We start from the raw sequence: 19083 nt of genomic DNA, 5'->3' as shown, positions 1-19083 counted from the left end.
GAGATTTGTTTGTTTGTTATGGGGAAGGTAGGGTGTAAAGATTGGTGATTTGTGCATAGCCAGTTTACTGTATGTGTACTTCATTACTTTGATTTGTTTTGATTAACTTTTTTTTTTTCACCCCTTTCCCGACATTCATACTTTAAGTTAGCCAGAGGTGACTGTGAACCCAGTCAAGGATAACTGAAATAAACCTAAATCAGTTTAACTCACTTTGTCTCTTGTGATTCTCATTTCAAAGCTTTGTGTGTCATTAAACCAAGTCAATGGAGGATCTAACAGAAGCTCTCGGGGACCTTTAAGTCTTACAGTGGTCAAAGTTTAAGGTGCATTTCACATAAAACCATTTGGAATGACTTTGCTTACGTCATGGATATATCTTCATAGCAAAGCAATGAATAATAGAAAGAAACACCCGGGAGCAGCTGCACATGAGCCTAAGGTCACCATGCTCATTAAGGTCGGGAACTGATGTTGGATGTTTATAATTGAGCTACATCACTCCAAAAATAAGCTACACACATTTAACTCAAGCTTGGCATTGGGCCTGTTAACATTAGTCTTGTGTAGCTGCATTTCCACTGGGTGCTCCTTTACGAAGTACATATTAAAAAAGGTGTCTTTCTACCTTTTCTTGGGAAAAGACGGTGACGGTGGAGAGCAGCAGTCATGCCTGGGCTGGGGCCTTACTGTGGACTACAATAAAGCATTATGATAGTTGTGGTATTTTAAGCTACGCACCAGAGGTCTCCTTGGTAAGTAAACAGGTTTCATAGGCTCTGATCATTCATGGGCACAAACCAGACTTACCCAGAACAGTATGAGAACATGTAAAACTTGTGTAATTAAACATTCTCCAAAAAAAGGTTATAGCACTAACTGAGACTAAGAAAATGTAGATCACCTAACAAGCAATACACTGGCGTTTATGACTGAAATAAAATTTAAATAGGAAACACTGGATTAAAATGAACACTAAAGATGCTATTTAGGGATTAAAGGCCATGTCTAAATGGAGATGCAAGTCTTGGAGGAGAAAAACATGACTTTAAACCTGCAGTTAGGCATCACCAGCGGGCCTCTAATAGGCTTTGCCTTAACATTTTCCTACTGTAATTGGCTTGTAATGCTTCAAAGCCTGTTTTCGTGAGTGAATCGAACGTGTCGCTAGATGGCGCTGATGAGCCAAAAAAGGGAATCCTACCGAATTTACAACAGTTCTACAGGACTGTTGAGACATCTGAGACATTGAGACTCTTCAGACATCTGATCCTTTCCTGAATGATTGTGGATCTCCCTTAAATTCAATGAGCCATCGAGCGGATCAGAAACAAATAATCACAGCAAACAAGTGGAATAGCATGTCTTTATAGAAAAAATAAGTCCATACTTCAGGGGACACAAAAGATTTTTTGCTTGATTTTTCTAGTTTTTACATTTTTTTTAGTTGGTTTGTGTGTTTATAACCCCTATATTTACGTGGTAAATATCAAACAACTTGGCAAAAGCCACTCTTTCAAGTCTTTCAGTCTCCATTGATGTGGCACAGTTATTACAGTTCTCCAGTCTATAGAAGGGTTCAGAAATAAAGTGAAAAGGGGAGAAGAGTCCTTTGCTGCTGTTTGTTTTACAAGGCAATCAGGGAGCGACCACTGGAGACATGCTGATGGTAGGACAGGCAACTACAGCACTGAGAAGCAGAACAGCTGGATAGTGCTGAGGCTTGGTGTTGCTGTTGTTGGCTGGTACTGAGAAGCACAATTGAGCAGTTCCTTGTGGGCCAGTCTGCTGCACGTGCAGCTCTGCCCATGCAACAAAACAGGGCTCCATCCAATGCACTTCACTAGTGCCTTCTCTCCTCCAGCGACGACGCCACACCAAAAGTTGGCCTTTCTGATGTCAGCTGAAGGCACCGCACTTATTAAACTCCATCTTGTGGCTCTCTGGTGTGATCACCAGCGAGGTCCACATGGTCCTGGATTAAAGTAGCCATTTCACAGTCAATGGGCGCAACAAAAAAAAAATTAACCTAAATCCAGGAAGTTGGCCCAAAAGTGTAGAGCAACTGAAATACATCCATTGGTTCTGTGTTCCACTGATATGCATACTACAGCTCCAATGATCCCACACTACTGTAATTCATGAAAAACAACAAACTCAGCAACGAAGGTTTCCCTTGGACAAACATTTGACAAAAGTATTGACTCTCTTCCACACTTTTGGAGGATGTTTGCCCAGATGTTTTAAGGGGGAAAAAATGAATTAAAAAAAATATATAAATAAAGTCACAGCTAGGCCACAATAATTGTTTAAAAGCCCAATATCTATCTTTGTGAAACATACCTCAAAGCAAATTAAATTTGATGCCAAATTTGTTTTCCAGATGAAAAAAAGGAGCAATAATAAATAAATAAAAATAAAATCATGGACTCCTCTCAGTTTAGAAGATATTATGGAACAACATCTGCATGTCTAAAGCATGTTCTTTGAGAAGGAACCTTACACACTGTGTGTAGTCAATGTAAAATGTGGTACAAGTATAAGCATAAAGGGAACGTTAGGAGGGAGAGAGGGGGGAAAAAAAAGACCAAGTAAAATGTCAATGCATCGGGATAGAAAACTCAAAACGCAATATGCCTTGAGGAAATCTGCTAAATGAAAGTGGATTTACATAAAGAAAAGCCAAATAAAAAAAAAACACGATAGGAGTTCCATGATAAAGCTCCATCCTTCAAAGCTGATCTATCATCTTTCTGTGAATGTGAGAACCAAGCTGATGTTGAATATATTTAATAAATACTGAATTAAACCAATTCAGAGGATTTCCTAATTTCCCTCAACATCAAATGATTCCATTATTTTTCTCTCAAAAGGATTTTGAAAAAAAAGATTGAAATAACTTGTTTGAGGTACATTTAAAAAACAAAGAAAATAAATATTCAGCTATTAAACAAGAATGATTTCATATCTTATCTGTGGTTTGTTTATTTTATGAAGTAAATAAAATGGGTAAAGTACCATATTTAAAAGAAAAAAACAAGTGGGATTTCATCATGCAGTATTAGTGGCATTGAGATCACCACAACTGGCAAAGGTGGTGTTAAAATTAGGCACATTCTACAGTTTAACAATGATCTTTAGCCAAGTTGCTTTTCAGAAAACACAGGCCAAGGAACAGTCAGTGGCTGCGTTTAGATTTAATTATACTTCTGCCCTTCCAAATATCTGATACCAGTCAGGTCTAGAGTCTGTATTTCAGTTCCAATTCGTATCCTGTCGAAATCAGAAGTTTGAGTATTTACACACTGTCTGAACATAGCCATGGAAAGGCTATAGTAATGCAATGTGATAAATATAAAGTTAAAAAAAAAATCCTAAATATTGGTGCCCACGTTTCCTTTCCAAACGTACCTTCACATGAGCATCAGGAGATTGCAACTCTTCAATACTATCATGGCTTTACCAGACAAATAAGCAAGTTTGGCCTTTTCCACCAGCAGAACATTTGAAGTAACTATGGCATCAGTGTAGCTAGTACCAGTGAATCCAGGCCTCACCAGATCATTTGTTTCAATAACAGTTACAGCTGCTCCGAGGCAATGCAGGTCACTTACGGGGTTTTTGTGCAAAAAGTCCAGTGCAAGGAAACAATTTGTGCAGGTCAATTACAGGAAGCATTGCGGCAGGCTGACCTCTGGCCTCATCGCATTTTAAAGTATCGCAGATGGCGACGCATCTTTGAACTTTTGCAGATTTGTTTGGGAAAGAAATTCCTTCATTTTTGTCCTACACCACAAATGTTTCACCATTAAAATCCAAGGGTAAGCTTATTCCTAACTCCATCTTCTTGGTGGAGTGCATATCACAACATAACTACTTTTCTTTTACTTTTGTAGTAAAAGTCCTGAAACTGAATTTATTTAATAGTTCTGAGAGATTTTTGAATTTTTGAAACTTCACATCGATGTTGGGTAAGCCAGCAGTACAACGAGCAAGTCCAACTGACCCATTTCTATGGTTTTAAAGTTCAGTTGGATGTTGCTGTACCATATTTTTGCACCTATATTGTTTTTTGTTAAAAGTGCTATAAAACAAAATTATAGTCATGTAACCATACATCATTGGTTTTGTCTTGTTCTGAACTTGAATCCAAAGAAAGCATTCAGAAATGGTTTTGAACATTCAATGTTTGTCTGTTCGCTCAGCCCTCAGTAAACACTGACTGCGATTCTTGGGAGAGATTAAAGGTCTTTTGTTTTCATCTCAGTCTTACCAGTCAATATTCTAGAACTGAAAATTACACGTTCTCTCACTCTCTCCCATTCGTCAGTCAACAGAGAAGCAACAGCCAAAAAAACAACAATAAAAATGTCATTGACAACATCAACAACAACAACAACAACAACAGTAAAGATAATTGCACATTAACCATCTGGAACAGAGATATTCAAACAGAAAATAATAGAAAATGAAAAAACAAAAACACAACAACAACCACATCTGTTCACATACATCCTTTCTTTCTCTCTCTCTCACACACACACACACACACACACACACACACACACACACACACACATAGTTAAGGTCAGAAGAAGTCATCAAGGACATGCAGAAAGTGAAGGGGGAAGGAGATACGAGAGAAAGAGATTGAGATATATGGGGATAAGATTGTTGTCATCCTTCAAGTGTCACCTTGAAGGCTTTTCACAGCAGTATCTTATGTCACACTATAGTAACCTATGACAATGAGAACACATAAGAGATATGGATAAGGAGAGATATTGCTCTTCATAAGCTTCTGTTTGGCTCTCTGCCTTTTTTTTTTCATCACTTGCCTTTCCCCACTGCCTATGAGTGAGAAATTGTTTTGTACCATAAGTGGTTGTACAACTCTCTCTAACTCTCTGCAATGTTTCGGTGTCCTAGGCAATCATATACTGAGTGATGGCTCTAAGAGCATAGAGTAGCTCTGCCTGCAGTCGAGCCTCCATCACCAGCAAGTTCACATGGACCTGACACAGAGGAGAGAGAACAAGAGATACAAGAAAATAAATCAACATGCATTCAATATTTGACAAGACAATGTCAAAACCGATTCATGTTTCAGTGTAAGGAAGCACATTTGTAATTAATAGCAGTTTGGACAGGAAATAGAATGATTAAAAAGGACATTTGTCTGTTTTCTGCACAGTAGGGTATCTACCAGTTAAAATGAGAACCCTGAGGATGCCTACCTTCTCCAAGGCTTTGAGAGGGGCCAAAGGCAGGGGGCACAGAGGATTCTTGGTAGAGTCTGGGTAGCAGGCCACAGCCTTAATATAAAGCTTCAATCTACGGTCCAACAGATGGTTGACTTCTCCATAATCATAATCATCATATCTGTAAATATTTGAAGATATTATAATATGATTTCTGAGTACATGGACACCCTTAAGTTTTTCATTTTTCCAGCTGGACAGCAAACTTGCCGCATATAGACTTAAACCAGATACTGTGAGCAGCATGTATGGAGTGAATGGGTGATGGGAACGTATGGTACCTAATTCCATAGATGCAGTGGATGTAGTTCCAGATGGCTCTTTTGAGATCGGGGTCATGGGGGGAAGGGAGAGATGCCACACTCCGGAACCGGTCATCTAGCAAATGCCCGATGTCTGAGTAGAGTCGGTTCACTAAAGAGAAACCATGGTCCTCCCACGAGTAATCCTACACACAAACACACAAGAAATAAATGAGCTCTCAAAGCATTGCAGTACACATTTACCAAGATCTTTGAATACTAAATATGTTTCTGAAATTGTGTTGAAATTCTGCTTTTTTGCTGGGTTTCCACATGTCATTATGCTTAAAAAGTTGGATTCTCTGTGCGGCAAAGAAATATGTCCAATCAAAATGAAGCCGTAGATTATTAACCAAAAAACTAAAAGCAGTGCTACACTAATCTGAACAACCTTTGGTGTTGTGGTGAAATAGGAAACTTCCCAGCCTGTTGACTTTAATAGTTCTCATTACTTAAAATAATATACAAATACGTTGGCAGGTATGAGTGGAGTGGGGAGAGCACTGTTTCTACAATTTAACAATTTTAGAAACATTTCTCAAAATTAGAAACTGAATTCATACCCAACGAACAAATATCTGAACACCTGAATACTTGGGACCAGCCCTACTGTTCAGAAAATCAGCGCTCAGCACACGCTCTAAATACCGGCTGCAATACGGCTCCCAGCATGGCTCCACTCGCTGAGTTGTTCGCTAACTCGTGCACGCATGATGCCACTAATAGGCCTTTTTGAACTGTTGTATTAAGCTTCTTTAGAAAGTCATTTAGATTTTAGCATTACATAATCAGCTAACCATGTATGTTATAACTACCCATCTAGCTACATTTACAGCACTATTGATAATAAAGTAGTTTCTACAGCAGTTGCACTGGCATTTAGAATCGTTGCTAGCATTACTTTACACTATGTACTTTTATTAGCACATCAGCAACAATGCTTACTCGGGTAAACTAGGTAAATACAAGATCAAAATCAACTACAGTGTCAAGTAATATCTCTACAATGTTGCAAGTTAAATCAATATAAAATAAATTTACTGGCTATGGTGTGCTAATCTGTTGCTGTTCGGAGGACATTTTCAGATTTCCCCCTAGTCATAGCCTCCCACATGCCGGTATCCGCCCATTTACTGGTCTCCGGCCTGTAAGTCCCTCCCACTTGGCGGTCAAGCCACCCAATTAGAAATGACTTTTGTCATTTGTTGCTTCTGGCTCAAACCGAGGCACTCTGTAATGGCGGTAAGTGTGGAGCGAGTGTGCAGGTCAGAGACATCGAGCATGCAGGACAAGAGAGCAAGATGTGTAGGTTGTAGTGTGCGTTCAGGAAACCTTGCTCACTCAAAATATCCGTGTGCACACAGAATGGTGGCACAAAAATAACAGCATACCCTAAGGGCACAGAGTTTACACAAACAAACCAGAGCTTTGTGGAGGTGTTCTAATTTGAGGTGAAAAGCTGACAAAATGAACTGTAGCTTTGCCATGCGTCGTTGTAATAGGTTTCTGTAGCATGTTAGGCTTCGTTCAGGACTTATGTTGATAAGGCTTAATACATGCCTTTATCACCACATTTATCCAAAACAAAATAAAATAAAAAATATCAGAATCTCTAAATTATAAACTGAAATCCTACCCAATTAATGAATATCTGAATATTCTGGGCGAGCCCTAGTTAAAATGCCCAGGAATTTACACTTAATACACCTCTACTTCTTTCTCCACATGAAGCTAATGTGGCATTTTAAAGTTAAATTAAAATTAATCTATACTTTTCACCCTGCGAAGGACTGGCAACCCCTCCTGGGTGTGTTCCTGCCTTGTTACACCAAAGATGTAATAAAAATGTAAAGTCAAATAGGATGTTTTTTAATTAAACCTTTGTGAAATCTTTGTTATGAAACATTTTTATTTAAAGCAATAAGCAAATAAGTTAAACGGTTTATTGTGAGAATGCACATTTATTTGTATAAATTTTTATTTTAATATTTATCAAGAAATTTAGCCTGTGTGCCCTTATCTATATTTCAATACATTTAATATTTAAAGATTTGTTCGGGAGAGTAAAAAATTTGGCTCGGGACTGAGCAGGTTGTGATACAATTTAATGTTGAACCCTGAGAGTGTATTTCTAACTTGTATCAAGTGATTCTGGTTGGGCGCTGGATTAAAGCGGTTACAGAAAATGATCAAATGAATAAATAAACTATGCCCAGTCTGGTAAAGCACTTGCCTCAGAAAACCCTTGCTTGTTGATAGCCTACTAGCTTTTTTGCAATTCTCCTCACCCTATGAAGATACCTATTTTGAAGTCTGTGATTTACTACAACAGCAAGTACATCACCTTTATATTTTAGATCACATCTAAGTCTAATGTAAAGATTTTTTTCAGCAGCTAGTACCAAGCTTCCCTCTCAGGTTAAGGAAAGATTAAGCATAACACATTTCTTCTCTGAATCAACAAGAGCAGAGTGTAACGTCTACTGCCCCACCATAACTAAACGCAGTGGCAATGTCCTCACCTGCACCCGAAATACTTGGAAATGGTCCTCCTCCCTTCGGGCAAATTCCTGGTAGCCAAAGTCGGGGTCTGTGACAAAACGGGAGGGGTCTGTAGAGCACATCATCTCCTCTTCCTCCTCTTCTCCATCTGATCCAGATGAAGGGAAAGATCATCACAAATCATGAAATGGAGGTAAAAAAGATGTTGAAAAGTGAATGAAGATTCACCAATAAACAGAGCCCCGAAATACTGAGCCAAAATAAAATGTCTGCCTGGGTCTAATGAGCTTGTGCTAAACCATGATCCACAGCCTACCTATATGCAGGAGTGTGTGTGACTGTAGAATTGGATCTCCTTTTTTTCCTTTCTCGTCTTGAGACCTTTGTATTCTCTCTCGCAGACACGTCACCTCACAGCTGGAGTCTAGAGACTGTGCAAGGGAGAAAAAGTAGTGGTATGTACATTAACAACAACAACTAAAAAAAACTTAATAGTTAATCCTTCATTTGTAGCCATAGCTTGAGATTCAAGATAGAAGCTGAGCAACTTCTGTGGTTTTGTCTAAATGAGAAGCAGAAGTGCTACTTTTACCCTTCTGTGCCGAAAGACCCAACTGAACCCATGCAAAAACCCAGAAATTTCTGGCTGGCTGAAGTGAGCAATAAAAACTTACCCTCCTTCGAGGTGTGCGCTCTGTGGGTGTTAAGGTTGTGTTGCCATTGGCAGCATCACACAAACAGTAGCCTGGGGGTGTTCCATGAGGGGCTCTTGGACTGGGTGTGGTGTCCGTTTCTGAGGCAGAGCCAAAGATGAAGCTGCACAGTGAGTGGCAGTGGGCCAGAAGCACCACAGCCTGGACCAGCTCAGCTAATGACCAGCACTGTTCGTCTGGTTTCAGCAGAGCCTGTGGAGCATCAAGAGATTCAGCTCAGCAAAATAAGACCATGCAAAGCCACCAAGGCTTCAGGCATAGTTATCAGCACTAAAACATAATAGTACGTGGACTGACATAAGCCTTGTTTGAAGTACATTAGTTATACCTGTGGACAAAAAGTAATTATTACTGAGATTCTCTGTAGTTTTAATCCTGTCTGAACAGACCATTTCAGTCATTTTTCCAGAGAACCTGTTCCCATTTCAGGAAAGATTCCTGAGCCTTTTACTTACTGCTAAATATAAGCAGTAAAAATAACCCCATGTTATATTAATCCAGTGCAAATAGACATGTGGGTGAATGTTCAATCATATCCTGTACGAGTATCAAGTACGAGTCTAAGCTCAGCTGCTGAATGACACACCACACTGAAATCCACAACCTAAAGGATCAATCACTCAGTGAAGAGAAATTTTTGGTAGCTATACAGCTACATATTAACATGTGTCTTACTTAAATGACCAATTAACGGCTTATAAAATCAGTGATAATATCTGCGTGAAAGATTAGTAAGGTTTTTGCCATCTTCTCACCCACTATCTATTCTGAAGGACTACAAGATGAGGTCACTGAGGGATGGATAATTTTGGTTAGTGGGCAGTTCTCAGCAGAGTTTTAATCTGTTATTACTGTTCTGTGTATGAGCCACACTATTTGACGGAAACACGTGAATCAAGTAGCCACTCCCATCTCCGTTTCTGTGGTAAAATGATATTATGCCAGCTCCCCATGTAAAACTAATCCCAGCCGAACAGGGCTTTAAATTAAATTAAACAATTCAAATGAAATATATATTTTTAAAAAAGGAAAAATTCAAGATGTTTTGTGGGACAGTCCTAACACCTTACAACACAGAATAGACAGGACCTTATTTTTTGCACAGCACTTTCCATTATTTTGTGATCATAGCCTGCTTTCCATCATACCTGAATGTGGGAGTGAGCAGTGAGCCAGGGTTGATGAGCCAGCACTTTGTTGATGTGGTCAAGCTGTCGGAGGCGAGGGGGCGCAGCCTCCAACCCCTGCAGCCACAGTGGGTCACCCCCCACCCGCAGAAATTGAGCCGAGTGCAAAGACACCAAGTAGTTGCAATGATACCGTGCTGCAGCCTGAAAAATACACCCACACAAGGCACATAAAAGAGATATACTTTTACCATGTACTGGCAGTGTTTTCGTCAACATCAGCTCCTCAGCAAATTGTGGGGCTCTGACATTTCTGAACTATATGGAAACAGTTCACCAATTCATAGTTAACTGTAACTAAAAAAATATACATTTCCTTAAATAAAGATGCACAAGTAATTTTTTTTTAAAGCTGTACATTTTTATTAGGGAGATCTCACCATAATTGCTATATAGTGCCGATAGTGATGAGGCAGTGGGCCATCCATGTACAGGATGTAGTGCTGGGTGCGCAAAAAACTTTCCAAATACTTTGGATGGGAGGCCATTTGCTGGGATACTGTGTCTAATCTCCCCCTGCTGGACAGAGGCTTCATGCACAATGGAGAGGCACGTTCCTTCTCGGAGTTCACCTTCATCACCTGCAAAGCGTTGAAAAATAAAGTAAGCCAGGCAAAAAGAACACTGCCAAGGACAGAAGCAGGAAAATAACAATGCATGCACTCTGGTGGATAAAAAGTTCTAGCAAACAAAGAAAAACATTTCTAGTTTTAGAAGGAACATGGCTGCTTTCTAAATTGTTGTTATTCTATGTCACTCTAAAAGACAGGACAAAAATCAAGCTTCCATCTTCATTATAGCCCATGTTTCTCATCTTTGGCTGGAGTGTTGCACACTGACTCCAAATGGAGCATTATAAAATGGTAGCGGGCCATGACTCTGCCGTGGGTAATAAAGCTTCAGTCAGTCTCTAAGGAAATGTCTTGGAATCCTAAAAAAAGAAAAAGAAAGAAAATAGAAGCAATACTACCAGCAGCATATTTCGAATAATTCCTGAGAGAGTGGAAAAAGGGAAAAAGAAACAAACAAGCAAGGCCTCTGCACTGGGTCTTGGAGGCACAAAGACAGACAGAGTGAAATATTCCACAGTGAGAGCAGTTGGTCAAGACAATAGCCAGACAGACTTGTCTACATTTTTTTTAAATGAACCAAAAAAAAACCAAAGGTCCAAATTATGAAGGGAAAACAAAAGACAGAATTTAGTTGTGTTTTAAAATATTTTCTCTGCAAGATATCTACTTCTACCAATTAGCTTTTCAAACCTTGAGCAAAAGCACACATGCACACTCTCACAGAAAAATGTATGAATGGATAAGATGGTTCAGGGAGAAGGACGGTTTAAAAAACACAATATTGCAAAAAGTACTCACTCACCCATCTAAATCATTCCACCGCCACAGGTCTATAATGCTAAGCACCTTGGCATGCAGACAGCTTCTACAAACATTTGTGAAAGGATGAGTCACTCTCAGGAGCTCAGTAAATTCCAGCATGAAACTATGATATCTGTGCCACAAGCTCAATCGTGAAAGTCGGTTCATGGAATGGGTTTCCATGGCCGGGCAGCTGTAGATGCAAGGCCCAGCCTTACATCAAGTGCAATGCAAAACGTTTGATGCAGTAGTGTAAAGCATGTAGCTATGTACTTGGATAATTGCATTGGACCTACTGTACAATCTGGTGGAGTGGGGAGGATATGATGTGGCTTGTGTTTCAGGAGTTGGGCTCTGCGCCTTAGTTCCAGTGAAAGAAACTCTTAATTCTTCAGCATACCAAGATATTTTGGACAATTTCATGCTCCCAAGTTTGTGGGAACAGTTTGGAGATGGCCCCTTCTTGTTTCAAAATGACAAATCAAGGTCCATAAAGACATGGAGGTGCGAGTTAGGTGCAGTAGATTGTGCCTGGCCTGCACAGAGACCCGACCTCAACCTGACAGAACACCTTTGGAGTGAATTAATGCGGAGATTGTGAGCCAGGATCTCATCCAACATCAGTGTCTGACCTCGCAAATGTGCTTCTAGAAAAATGATCGAAAATAAAAATAAATAAACAAAAAAAAAACCTCCTAAACCTTGTGGAAATCCTTCCCTTTGTGGAAAGGCTTCCCTGAATTATATTAAAGACCATGGATTAAGAATGGGATGTCAATCAAGTTCATATGCATTCGAAGGCAAATGAGTGAATACTTTTGGCATTATAGTGTATTGGGTAGTGTGGCATTGAAATAAAATGTGGGAAAGGACTACTGAAAAAAGAAGAAATGAAGTACAAAATGAAAAATGCATAAGAGAGTTATTAAATTTTTAAAGAAAAAGACAACAATTTGGCCATCATAATTAGAGTTATTATGATTAAAAATATATTGGGTCTTGCTTCCCTTTCCTGGTATGTGAAACAGGAGACCAGGGCCTCTCACAGCCAAATGTTTCACCGTCAAATGCATAGCACTGCTGGCAGACGTTATTCCTTCGAGTACACCACAACTCTGCTGGCCTGGCCTGACAGGCAATCATGGTGGGAAGGAGGTCAGTTACATACTGGGAGGAGGGAAAGAAGCTTCTGACTGAACTTAAACATGAATGTTGTCACGTATTTTATCGTGCCTAGTCTTGCAACATAACTTGGAGAGCAGTATTAGTCAGATAGCCAACAACTCTTACTCATTAGTGCAATGAGATCAGTATCAGGAAAATAAACCCTGCTTCCAATTACCCAGGTTGGTGGAACTTGTATGGACCATGTATTACTTTGCATTTTAAGTCCATTAAACAGGTGAGTACAACAACTGTGTGTACAACATACAATGTTAGTGAGTAAAATAAACAGAGGCTAAGTCGCATTAAGCAGTGTAATTTTAAAACTCAAGCCAGACTACTATGGACAGTAAGAACCGGAGAGTCCCGATGTCCAACAGAGTGCTGATGCTTGCCTGCTCTAACCAGAAAAGGACAGTTCATCCAGCATCTGACCAGAATTGGACAGTTACAAATATCTGAGGAGGACAGATGGGATAGCAGTTGAAGACAAGAGCTAAATGACATCTCTGTGTAATACAAAACAAGCAACAAAGCACTGACAAGCTGCTGACTGGGTCCTCTGGTAAAGGAGAATTGAAAAGAAAGTCTTATTCAGTTCAGCACCAAGCCCCTAGTCTAAAATGTTAACTGACCCCATCGTATGTATTCCCATTCAAACCATTTCAAGCAAAGTGGGTCATGATAGTTTTTCTTTAACTGCGTCAATACACTAAGATGAAGTTACATGGCTACATGATCATGCTATTTACAGACAGACTTCTATTTACATACATGTAACCCATTCAAGGCAGGAACATACTTGCAAGGCATTATCAGGCAGGAAGTATAAAGAAATTTAGCATATTTTTCTGATTCATTGTTACCGTACCAATATTCCATATAACTTGTTGCTGTTTAAAAAATAATAATAATAAAAAAAACCATGCGACCCCAGTTTGGTGATTTTTGGATTAAGATATCATTTGAATACAGCAGCTTCCATTTCAATTTCATGATAAATGGACCAATAGAAATGCCCCAAACTTACTCAGAATACAATATTTGTACAAGGACTCTCTTAGAAGGACTGTAAGTTACAAAGTTATTTTCTTCTTTAAAGTTACTACTTTAAAGACATATGTTTATCTTTGGGCAGCGAATAGCTGCTGAAAGAGATTGTGTCATGTAGGTTTAATGGTCATTTCTGATATGAAATAAAATGACTATATTCTGCTGGTGGACTTTCTAACTACAGTAGAGTGATCTCTGTCAGCACGTTTCCCGTCAGATGAATCATTTCACTTCAAACCATTCAGAACGGCTGTTAAGATTTTTACACGGTGGCTATTTGTTAAAACAACCTGTAAGAAAACAGTATAGAACAATTGAAGACATGAAGAAAGAATGTAAAGGAATTCAGGATACATGTCAAGAGTCTGAGTGTCTTGTCATGAGTCACAGGTGTGTTGTTTCTTACCATGTTCAGTTTTGCAAAATATATGCTAGAAAAAAGCCACCCACATGAAAACAACAAAAAGGGGGTGTGAAATACATGCAGCACATAACATGCCTTTTCTTTTAAATATAGTCTTCACAATTTAGCAAATCTTACCTATTTGATTTGATAAGGAGTATGAAAATGTTGAGTGATGGCTCATGTGCTCATAAAAATAAATATTTTACTTTTTTTTTTTAAATCCAGGATAAATTCCATAGCATACCAAACTGTTCAAAGTTCAAACCTCCTGAGAAAAAGCTATTTAAGTAAATTACACTTAATAACTTATTATAAATTGTACAAAAGTACTGTACATAACCTGACAAGTGAATTGGTAATAAAATCCCATTTATAAGCCTTATACTGCTGGCACACGTACTGTGATTTTTTTCTAACTACTTCTTAAGATTTTTAAGTTGAAATAAACAGCAGAATAACAAACAAAAGCTAATAACTAATTACTTAACAGTGGCATGCCAGTGAGGAACACGAGCTAGCCATTAATGAAGGAATTAGAAGCCAACCTCAGACTTTCATAACAGCTCGAGCTCCATTCTCCCCAGGGACTCTCCAGGGGCACTTTCCCTGGTAAATAGATCACATGTCTCAGGGCCCAATACCATTGCCCAGTACTCGGATTAAGATAAGATACATTACCATTATGATTCAATAGATCAGAACTTACTTTTGTGCATTGATGACGAGTAACCCAAGAGGACATGGGAAACGAAGTCCTCTAAATTTCTCAAATAATGGGTGCAATAAAAACTGTCATGAGAAAATTTTGTCTATTCACTGTCAACAGAACACCCGACGGTCATCAACGACATGCACAGGCATGTCCTCCCCACACTCAATATGAAACAGGAAGCCATTCACACATCCTCCTGGCAAGTCCCTTTAAAATTCATCTGAATGTTTAAGTGAAGTTGGTACTTTCACCATTAAATGAAAAGTGTGCTGAATTCCGTTTCTATTTTTTCCAAATGTTTTTAGCCACAAGACTCAACTTCTGGAATATATTAAATTACTGATAAGGCCATAGGCTTTGGCCTAGCTGCTTAAACAAAGAGAGACTTGACTTGTAGAGCAGGTCTATGGGCAGTATTCATATCCATCTTGTCATCGACAAACCAAACAATGCTCAGATTTGAATATATTTGAATGTTTCCTGACAGGGACATTTGAATTAGGCCTTACAAGATGGCTGCTAAACAACAAGACCCAATAATACACAGACATAAAATACTGTGCTGTCAACTCAAAGAAACTCACAGCCAAAATTAATAAAAAATAAATAAATTAAAAAAAAGATAGAATCTTATCATATATACACTGCATTTACAACTACCAAACATGCTATACTAGCAAAACCACCCTAATGACCAAATTCTGACAGCTGTTTCCATCCAAACACACATGTATTTTGAATGGTGAATAAATAAATGTGGTTTTGTTATTAATTATATATTATACTTAAAAGTAAAATGCATTAAGAATATAAAACAGCATTATAAAAAATGGCTTCCAATTAAAAAAATAAATAAATAAAATAAATACATGCAGATTCTTAAGGTGTGGAACCTAAAATGCCAGTCACAAGTAAAGACATAATAGAGCCAAAATAAGAAAGAATGAATGGCCCTGTGTTCAGAGTCTGTTAGGAGAAATTCAAGTTAGGTCTAAAGAGCTACAGAGGTGGGTAAGGCTCAAAAGGCATGAGAAGTTAGAAATATAGAAAAATAAAGGAGAATTGTTTAAATACAGGGAGTATTTACAAAACTAATTAGACTATATTTCATATTCTTTCACCTGCGAATGATCTTGCCGAGCAGTGAATGAGTAGGGAAATATAGGGACTGAATAAGAGCTGGATGACATATTCAATCTGCATTCTCTGAGAGCCTAGAGGGGTCTGTCCTTGTCATGCGCCAAGTGTCCCTACCACTGGTACACGTACACACACACACACCTCGCTACAGTGGGAACACTCTTTTGGCTTTGCAACCTGAAGCCAGGGAGGGGAACAAAACAGCCAGCTGCAGCTAGCTGAGGTTTGGACAAAACCAAGGCCAGTACCACACAAACAGGCCAAGCCACATATGGAGACAGAGAAAGGCAGGCATGTAGGCAGGCAGACCCACATACAGACCGGGTGGAACACATTCAGCACATTGCCTAAAACACACATGCGGTTTTACGTTGATGTATACTATAGTTAGTTTGACTATACCATTACATTTAATCCACAAAACACATCAGACTGTAAATTCAGACTGGCATGATTATTTATTGATATCGCTTTACAATGTCTGGTGTTTTATACCCCAATAATTCCTTCCTCTATATCTACTAACTATGCTGCAATGTCTATAGATTCATTCTTGAAAGACCGGTATAATAAAGTGACCAGCACAGTCTGAAATACATGTTTAGCCATCTGATAAGAGCATGCTTTCAGGCAGAGATAAAGATAAAGACTTAGCTCTTTTTTTTTTTGAAAGAAAATAAACCTAATTCCTTCTCACCTTAAAATTAAATACACAATTCTAATGCAACAAGAAAAGGCAAATCCCACGCATATAGCAGCTATGTAAGGTACATTTCACAAAAAAGCTTGAGAAAAAGACATCAAATGGAAGAAATACTGCTGATAGTTTAATAAGAGACACATGCACCCATTGTTCCTCTGAAAACTGAAGTTTGCACCCGCGACGCCCTCTACCAGCAAGAGTCGGAATTACAGTCAAGAGAGGAGAAAAACAACTTTGATTGGCAGTGCATCAGCATCACAGCACCCTAATGCTAACAAAAAGAGCCCTAAAATACAGACAACTAGCGAACACCACGCACAAAAACAACAGTATTACAACGGAAATGAGTCTGTAGGCAGCTAGCCAAGCTGCATTTCCTTAGGTTTATTCATCACTGACAGTCACCTTTCTATTTGTCCAACATACCAGCTTCATATGAACTGCCAAAAAAGAAGCAAATGGCTTTAACGCAGTGTACAGTCAAACATATATTTGACTAGAGCTAGATTTTTTTATATATATCTGGGCAGGTATACAAGAAACTATATCGTGAAGGCTGAATGGGAGTAAATATATTTAGGATTCTCGTTTGATAAATAAAATATTATACGTGTCACAGCGCTAACGTTCAGTTTAAAACCTCATGTGCAGCTCTGTATTTGTTCTGATATGTAGCTAGCAAGTATACAAACACGGGCACAGCGTTGTGTAGATATATAATCACCGCAAATGTAGTAAACACAGTTTTGCGCTTAAACACGTATCCACAAATCGACCGAATTAAAAATATGAGATCCGTTGAATAAAAAGACCAAACATTCCGTAAATATCTATGTAGAAAACAGGACGAATCTCAAGACGGAAACGGGACACTTGGCTGAACAATGACATTCATATTAACTGTTTGGTTCCATCCCTGGGTGTACTGCTTATTGTACTCTCAGTGAGTGGATAATACAAATATAAAAAGACTACAGCTAAACAGATAAGTCTTTGTTCAAATATGACGAGCGTGTGAAGCCTCGGAAGCCTACAAAGCAGCTCCTAATGTGACTAAAGGTTTATGTTTAATGGCAGAAGCACTGCTGGTTTGTTTCAGTTTAGTTAGGGACAAAAACGCCCCCTCAAGTATGAAGCAGAAGTTGGGATTCTTTTCTTGTTCGAAATGTCCGTTCCACCTTAAATGCTGCAGAACTTCCATTCAATCCCAGTGCTTTTTAAGGTGGAACAGCTCAATTTCAATGAGAAACGGGAACAGACAAAAAGCAAACTTTAGATTCAAGTCTCCGTCGGGTTGAGGATTTAAATTCAGCAGCTTTGAGGGACGTTAATTAGCCAGAGAGCTAACATTAGCCACACAAGGAAATGAATCGGTGACTTAGCCGTTTGTCTAATTCTAACATAAAACAACTAATTAGAAGTGAGCGGATAAATACATGTCTACATGGATGTTCAAAATTAACGGAGGGTTTCGTTGTACAAAATGTTAAGTTTTGTCGTCAAACTTGCTAAATGGCTTCAGCGGTTTTCTTAAATTCAAAAACAATAATAAATAATTATATAAATGAATGGCACTGGACTATTAAAGCCTAGCACAATTTTTAAAGCGTAACTTTTAAAGCCGAGCTCCATCTTCAGTTCTGCTACATGAGTGAAGTAGCGCAGATTAGCTGTTCTGTTAACGTTAGCTGGAAAACGTTTTGAGTTCCAAGCTTCAGTTTTTATAACAGTAAACATTTACCTGATTCTGGACAAGCTGACACTGGGTTCCGAGGTGATAATCCATTTTCTTCGCACAGATGATCATTTTCTTCCCTGTAAGTGCATGAATACGGCTCGCTCTTCTGTCTTTCTTGGTCTTCACCAACTCACTAACAAAAGCCGAGCCGCTGCTCAGAGATCTGCAAGTCCGGACATCAGCAGCGATTCTACTGGACGAGCAACGGCAGACTGGCAGCACGGAGGAACTGCAACCAATCAAAGCGCAGTGGAGGCGGGACAAGGAGCAGAAGGGCCATGTTTGACCAATCAGTGATTTGCTTTTAATACCCTCGTTTACAGCTGTGTGTGTGTCCAATCTCTGAGCCAATCATATTTGTCGGTTAGACGCTGTGGTCCAGCCTTCAATGATGTAATCTTACAGACGATATAAATTGTGAAATACTCTTTTACTCTACTGTCTATACGCGGGCAGTCATGTGCAGACATTCTGGTCAAATTACATACTGTTTAATATCCTCAGTCAAAATTCCTGAACATCCTCTGAAGTAAAATATGAAGAAAGAACATAAAAAAATGTATGTTTTTATTTTTATTTTATATCCATCCATCCATTATCTGTAAGCGCTTATTCAGTTCAGGGTCGCGGTGGGTCCAGAGCCTACCTGGAATCATTGGGCGCAAGGGGGGAACACACCCTGGAGGGGGCGCTAGTCCTTCACAGGGCAACACAGACACACACACACAGACACACACACACACACCTTCGGACAATTTTGAGTCCACAATCCACCTACCAACGTGTTTTTTTGGACTGTGGGAGGAAACCGGAGCACCCGGAGGACCCA

The 19083-nt window shown here is 39.1% G+C and overlaps 1 protein-coding gene across 1 annotated transcript; it reads right to left on the bottom strand.

Moving 5' to 3' along the window:
• Positions 1–4: 4 nt before the first annotated feature.
• Positions 5–18448, bottom strand: sesn4 (sestrin 4). Its single transcript, XM_066650040.1, has 9 exons — positions 18258–18448; positions 10346–10546; positions 9927–10109; positions 8740–8970; positions 8382–8496; positions 8086–8213; positions 5543–5709; positions 5238–5382; positions 5–5015 (listed from the first exon to the last, which is right to left on the bottom strand). The coding sequence occupies exons 1-9, from the start codon at positions 18321–18323 to the stop codon at positions 4926–4928; spliced, it is 1326 nt and encodes a 441-aa protein (XP_066506137.1). The 5' UTR covers positions 18324–18448; the 3' UTR covers positions 5–4925.
• Positions 18449–19083: the final 635 nt, after the last annotated feature.

This window comes from Hoplias malabaricus, chromosome 17, assembly GCF_029633855.1.
Source record: "Hoplias malabaricus isolate fHopMal1 chromosome 17, fHopMal1.hap1, whole genome shotgun sequence".
NCBI lineage: Eukaryota > Metazoa > Chordata > Actinopteri > Characiformes > Erythrinidae > Hoplias > Hoplias malabaricus.
The sequence above is the reverse complement of the archived record's forward strand: the minus strand, read 5'-3'. Positions and strand labels throughout refer to the sequence as shown.